The sequence below is a fragment of the Salvelinus sp. IW2-2015 genome, unplaced genomic scaffold, assembly GCF_002910315.2.
Source record: "Salvelinus sp. IW2-2015 unplaced genomic scaffold, ASM291031v2 Un_scaffold2063, whole genome shotgun sequence".
NCBI lineage: Eukaryota > Metazoa > Chordata > Actinopteri > Salmoniformes > Salmonidae > Salvelinus > Salvelinus sp. IW2-2015.
Window position 1 is genome coordinate 256,117 of NW_019943406.1, and position 7,262 is coordinate 263,378.

Sequence of the window (7,262 nt, forward strand, 5' to 3'; positions counted from 1 at the left end):
GTGTAACTGAGTCAGGTTTGTAGGCCTCTTGCTCGCACACTCTTTTTCAGTTCTGCCCACAAATGTTCTATAGGATTGAGGTCAAGGCTTTGCGATGGCCAATCCAATACCTTGACTTGTTGTCCTTAAGCCATTTTGCCACAACTTTGGAAGTATGCTTGCGGTCATTGTCCATTTGGATGACCCATTTGCGACCAAGCTTTAACTTCCTGACTGATGTCTTCAGATGTTGCTTCAATATATCCACATCATTTTCCTGCCTCATCATGTCATCTTTTGTTCGTACCAGCCCCTCCTGCAGCAAAGCACCCCCATAACATGATGCTGCCACCCCTGTGCTTCACGGTTGGGATGGTGTTCTTCAGCTTGCAAGCACCCCCTTTCCCTCCAAACATAACGATGGTCATTATGGCCAAACAGTTCTATTTTTGTTTCATCAGACCAGAGGACGTTTCTCCAAAAAAGTACGATCTTGTCTCCATGTGCAGTTGCAAACCGTAGTCTGGCTTTTTTATGGCGGTTTTGGAGCAGTAGCTTCTTCCTTGCTGAGCAAGGCTTTCAGGTTATGTCGATATAGGATTTGTTTTACTGTGTATATAGATACTTTTGTACTGTTTCCTACAGCATCTTCACAAGGTCATTTGCTGTTGTTCTGGGATTGATTTGCATTTTTCGCACCAAAGTACGTTCATCTCTAGGAGACAGAACGCGTCTCCTTCTGGGAGAAGTATGACGGCTGTGTGGTCCCATGGTGTTTATACTTGCATTTACTATTGTTTGTACAGATGAACGTGTACCTTCAGGTGTTTGGAAATTCTCCAATGATGAACCAGACTTGTGGAGGTCTACAACGATTTTTCTGAGGTCTTGGCTGATTTTTTTGATTTTCCCATTATGTCAAGCAAAGAGACACTGAGTTTGAAGGTAGGCCTTGAAATACATCCCCAGGTACACCTCCAATTGACTCAAAATATGTAAATTAGTCTATCAGAAGCTTCTAAAGCCATGACATCATTTTCTGGAATTTATCAAGCTGTTTAAAGGCACAGTCAACTTAGTGTATGTAAACTTCTACCCACTGGAATTGTGATACAGTGAATTATAAGTGAAATAATCTGTCTGTAAACAATTGTTGGAAAAATTAGTTGTGTCATGCACAAAGTAGATATCCTAACGACTTGCCAAACTATAGTTTCTAACAAGAAAATTTGTGGAGTGGTTGAAAAATTTGTTTTAATGACTCCAACCTAAGTGGTATGTAAACTTCCCGACATCAACTGTACATGTATATAGTGAATGTCCACTAGTGGCTAACACAAAAATATTCATTATACTTTTATTCAGATAAAAATGTTGCATTAATCAAATGTGTTTTTCAATCAGCACCTGTGTTTTCTCTAACATGGTGGAATAATACTGATGGGAACATTCAAGAGGTCGTGAATGTTTTTCATGTTAACAACATTTTATCAGAACATCATCCCATTTTTCATACATCTTTAGCTTGGAGACTAGAACACAAATTAACTAAATGAAACCTAAACTACATTTCCTGAGGATTCAAGGTTAGAATCAAGAATACACACAATATTCATCCAATTAACAATGTACATTTTAAAATATCCAAATCATGTCAACATCTAAGGGTTCTAACATGTATCCAATCTATCAACGTGTTGAATCAAAACAAAATACATTTTAAAATTATTAACTGATTTTAGACATAATCAGAGGAAAAAAATAAAAAAACAGGCCTATTCTTGATTATATATATATTTCATATTGTGGCAAACCTCTTCAAGGTTATTGAGGTTTTGTCACAAATTAAGTGGGAAACTGTCACCAAATTACCCCAGAATGAGAGTTCTTTCGAGCCAGCGACAGGACAGTACCTGTGTGTTTGTTTCTCCGTCCTGGTCCACCCAGGTCGTAGGCAAGGTCAAGGATAGCAGGGTTCGGTACACGAATCGGGTTCTCGGTAGGTCCAGGTCCAAACGCCAACAGGTAAGTCCAAAACAGTCCCAGGTCATACAGGTAAATCCAGCCAATATCTATTGTCTCTTTCTCTACGGTTCATAGATCCTTCCAGCCCTCTCTTCCTCTTCCTGCTTTTTCTTGACTCTTTATCTGTGTGTCGGCTCCACCTTCTGAGGGTTCCCCTTGCTTCTGGGAGTTTTGGCAGTCGGCCATTTTGTGATCTGTAGTTCTGATCGGGGTGGCTATTTTAGTGATCGGGCAGAGCCCGTTTATTAGTTCTGCTGTCATATATCACTCGACCCCCTTCTTTGCCACAATATAAACAATATTATTTAATGTGGCATAAAACAACAATCAAACATAAGTCAGAACAGAGCCTGGGAATGGGAACATGGGTAAGGCTTCACTCAAGAGTGCATTGCCTTCTTATGTTTGTTCAGGCTCCCTAAATGAGAAAAATCCTTTCCACACAGGGAGCAATGATAAGGTTTCTCCCCAGTATGTGTCCTCTCATGTGATTTTAGGTCCTGTGATCGTGAAAATGTCTTTCCACAATGGGCACAGGGGTAAGGCTTTTCTCCTGTGTGTATCCTCTCATGTGATTTTAGGTCCTGTGATCTTGAAAAGGTCTTTCCACAATGGGCACAATGGTACGGCTTTTCTCCTGTGTGTATTCTATTATGTTTGTTCAGGCTCCCTAACAGCGAAAAACTCCTTTTACACTGGGAGCAGTGGTAAGGTTTCTCCCCGGTGTGTGTCCTCTCATGTGATTTTAGTTCCTGTGGTCGTGAAAATCTCTTTTCACAATGGGCACAGGGGTAAGGCGTTTCTCCTGTGTGTATTCTCTTATGATTGTTCAGGCTCGCTAACTGCGCAAAACTTTTTTCACACTGGGAGCAGTGGTATGGTTTCTCCCCTGTGTGTGTCCTCTCATGTGATTTTAGTTGCTGTGATCGTGTAAATCTCTTTCCACAATGGGAACATTGGAAAGGCTTTTCTCCTGTGTGTTTCCTTTCATGCTCTTTTAGGTTACCTAACAACCCAAAACTCTTTCCACAATGGGAACAGTGGTAAGGTTTTTCTCCTGTGTGTATTCTATTATGTTTGTTCAGGCTCCATAACTGGGTAAAACACTTTCCACACTGGGAGCAGAGATACGTTTTCTCCCTTGCGTGTGTCCTCTGATGTATTTTTAGGTTCTGTGATCGGGAAAATCTCTTTCCACACTGGGAACATTGGAAAGGCTTTTCTTCGGTGTGTTTCCTTTCATGCTCTTTTTGGTTAGCTAACTGGGAAAAACTTTTTCCACACAAGGAGCAATGGTAGGGTTTCTCCCCTGTGTGTGTCCTCTCATGCTCCTTCAGCTTATCCAACAACCTAAAATTMTTTCCACAATGGGAACAGTGGTAAGGCTTTTCTCCTGTGTGTATTCTACTATGTTTTTTTAGGTTCTGTGACCGTGAAAATCTCTTTCCACACTGGGAGCAGTGGAAAGGCTTTCGTCCTGTGTGTTTTCTCTCATGCTCTTTTAGGTTCAATGACAACTTGAAACTCTTATTACACTTGGAGCAGTCGAGTCGTCTCACTGGTTTGGGAGTCTCTGGGTCTGGTTCCTCTGAAGGACTCTTACTGCTGTCAGAGTGAGAGTCTGGTCTCTCTCCTGCCAAAGACAGAGTATTTGGTTAAACAGAGAGACCTGAATGAAACCTCCACATGATAAAACTGTCTTCCTATGAGGTTTAATCTGGACTAGATCCCTCATTATAAAACTGTACATTTGGATCCTGGATGCCAATTGTTTAATAGCCGTTAGTTAGTCACAATACTACCCGGGTAATGGCTGTTAGCAATTCCATTTGARTCATTCCTACACATCCACTGTYCCACAGCMCTGTCAGGAAATGTATAAACTAATCTCCACTGTCCCACAGCCCAGCCAGGCAATTCATAAACTAATCTCCACTGGAAAAAAGAAACTCAACATTATTACCCATGCTTCTAGTCCAGCAACAACAGAAGGAACTTGTTCGAAACCTTGTTATTTTCCCTCTGCATTTTGTATGTACAGAAAACATGTATAGAACTTAATCTGGTGATTTATTATTCAATAGAAATGTATGGAAAATATGTATTTATTCATATGTAATCTCCCTTTACCTGCTATAATGACAGCTAGTGGCTAATTGATGGCTAATTGATGGGTTGTTACTAGAATGGTACATAAGGGGTTAAGTTAAGATGGGACTAGAACGGTACATAAGGGGTTAAGATGGGGCTAGAGCGGTACATAAGGGGTTTAGATGGGGTTAGAACGGTACATAAGGGGTTAAGATGGGGTTAGAACGGTACATAAGGGGTTAAGATGGGGTTAGAATGGTACAATTAAGGTTAGATGGGGCTAGAACGGTACATAAGGGGTTAAGATGGGGTTAGATCGGTAACATAAGGGGTTAAGAATGGGGCTAGAATGGTACATAAGGGGTTATTAAGATGGGGCTAGAATGGTACATAAGGGGTTAAGATGGGGCTAGAGCGGTAACATAAGGGGTTAAGATTAAGATGGGGTTAGAATGGTACATAAGGGGTTAAGATGGGGCTGAGAATGGTACATAAGGGGTTAAGATGGGCTAGAACGGTAACATAAGGGGTTAAGATGGGGCTAGAACGGTACATAAGGGGTTAAGATGGGGTTAGAATGGTACATAAGGGGTTAAGATGGGGCTAGAACGGTACATAAGGGGTTAAGATGGGGTTAGAATGGTACATAAGGGGTTAAGATGGGGCTAGAACGGTACATAAGGGGTTAAGACGGGGTTAGAACGGTACATAAGGGGTTAAGATGGGGTTAGAACGGTACATAAGGGGTTAAGATGGGGCTAGAACGGTACATAAGGGGTTAAGATGGGGCTAGAACGGTACATAAGGGGTTAAGATGGGGCTAGAACGGTACATAAGGGGTTAAGATGGGGTTAAAACGGTACATAAGGGGTTAAGATGGGGTTAAAAACGGTACATAAGGGGTTAAGATGGGGTTAGAACGGTACATAAGGGGTTAAGATGGGGTTAGAACGGTACATAAGGGGTTAAGATGGGGTTATAATGGTACATAAGGGGTTAAGATGGGGTTAGAACGGTACATAAGGGGTTAAGATGGGGTTTAGAATGGTAATAAGGGGTTAAGATGGGGTTAGAAGGTACATAAGGGGTTAAGATGGGGTTAGAACGGTACATAGGGGTTAAGATGGGGTTAGAACGTACATAAGGGGTTAAGATGGGGCTAGAACGGTACATAAGGGGTTAAGATGGGGCTAGAACGGTACATAAGGGTTAAGATGGGGCTAGAACGGTACATAAGGGGTTAAGATGGGGCTAGAACGGTACATAAGGGGTTAAGATGGGGTTAGAACGGTACATAAGGGGTTAAGATGGGGTTAGAACGGTACATAAGGGGTTAAGATGGGGTTAGAACGGTACATAAGGGGTTAAGATGGGGCTAGAACGGTACATAAGGGGTTAAGATGGGGTTAGAACGGTACATAAGGGTTAAGACGGGGTTAGAACGGTACATAAGGGTTTAAGACGGGGTTAGAGCGGTACATAAGGGTTAAGACGGGGTTAGAGCGGTACATAAGGGGTTAAGATGGGGTTAGAACGGTACATAAGGGTTTAAGATGGGGTTAGAACGGTACATAAGGTTTAAGATGGGGTTAGAACGGTACATAAGGGGTTAAGATGGGGTTAGAACGGTACATAAGGGGTTAAGATGAGGTTAGAACGGTACATAAGGGTTAAGATGGGGTTTAGAACGGTACATAAGGGGTTAAGATGGGGTTAGAACGGTACATAAGGGGTTAAGATGGTTTAGAACGGTACATAAGGGGTTAAGATGGGTAGAACGGTACATAAGGGGTTAAGATGGGGTTAGAACGGTACATAAGGGGTTAAGATGGGGTTAGAACGGTACATAAGGGGTTAAGATGGGGTTAGAACGGTACATAAGGGTTAAGATGGGTTAGAACGGTACATAAGGGGTTAAGATGGGGTTAGAACGGTACATAAGGGGTTAAGATGGGGTTAGAACGGTACATAAGGGGTTAAGATGGGTTAGAACGGTACATAAGGGGTTAAGATGGGGTTAGAACGGTACATAAGGGGTTAAGATGGGGTTAGAACGGTACATAAGGGGTTAAGATGGGGTTAGAACGGTACATAAGGGGTTAAGATGGGTAGAACGGTCATAAGGGTTAAGATGGGGTTAGAACGGTACATAAGGGGTTAAGATGGGGTTAGAACGGTACATAAGGGGTTAAGATGGGTTAGAACGGTACATAAGGGGTTAAGATGGGGTTAGAACGGTACATAAGGGGTTAAGATGGGGCTAGAACGGTACATAAGGGGTTAAGATGAGGTAGAACGGTACATAAGGGGTTAAGATGGGTTTAGAACGGTACATAAGGGGTTAAGATGGGGTTAGAAGGTACATAAGGGTTAAGATGGGGTTAGAACGGTACTAAGGGGTTAAGATGGGTTGAAGGTACATAAGGGGTTAAGTTAATTATCAGGACATGTAAACACATTATGCTGTTAGTTTCCACTTAACACATGACTCTGCCGTTGCGCTGTAGAATTTGAATAGACTGAACAAAATATAAACGCAACATGCAACATTTTCAAAGAGTTGACTGAGTCACAGTTCATAGGAAATCAGTCAATCGAAATGAATTCATTAGGCCCTAATCTATGGATTTCACATGACTGGGAATACAGATATGCATCTGTTGTTCACAGATACCAACAAAAAAAGGTAGGGGCGTGGATCAGAAAACCAGTCAGTATCTGGTGTGACCACCATTTGCCTCATGCAGCGTGACACATCTCCTTCACATGGAGTTGATCAGGCTGTTGATTGTGGCCTGTGGAATGTTGTCCCACTCCTCATCAATGGCTTTGCAAGAGTTGCTGGAAATTGGTGGGAACTGGAAGACGCTGTCGTACACGTCAATCCAGAGCATCCCAAACATGCTCAATGGGCGTAATYTCTGGTGAGTATGCAGGCCATGGAAMAACTGGGACATGTTCAGCTTCCAGTAATTGTGTACAGATCCTTGAGACATGGGACCGTGCATTATCATGCTGAAACATGAGGTGATGGCGGCGGATGAATGGCACGACGACGGGCCTCAGGATCTCGTCACGGTATCTCTGTCCATTCAAATTGCCATTGATAAAAATGCAATTCGTTGACATCAGCAAACCGCTCGCTCACACGACGCCATACCTGGGGG

General features: G+C 42.5%; 1 protein-coding gene across 1 annotated transcript; it reads right to left on the minus strand.

Annotated features, from left to right (window-relative positions):
* Positions 1 to 1,322: 1,322 nt before the first annotated feature.
* On the minus strand, positions 1,323 to 3,659 carry LOC112072856 (zinc finger protein 135-like; the record flags this gene model as incomplete). The annotated part of the gene is made up of 1 exon (XM_024140256.2): positions 1,323 to 3,659. A coding segment is annotated over one exon (1,275 nt), but the record flags the coding sequence as incomplete, so codon positions are not given.
* Positions 3,660 to 7,262: the final 3,603 nt, after the last annotated feature.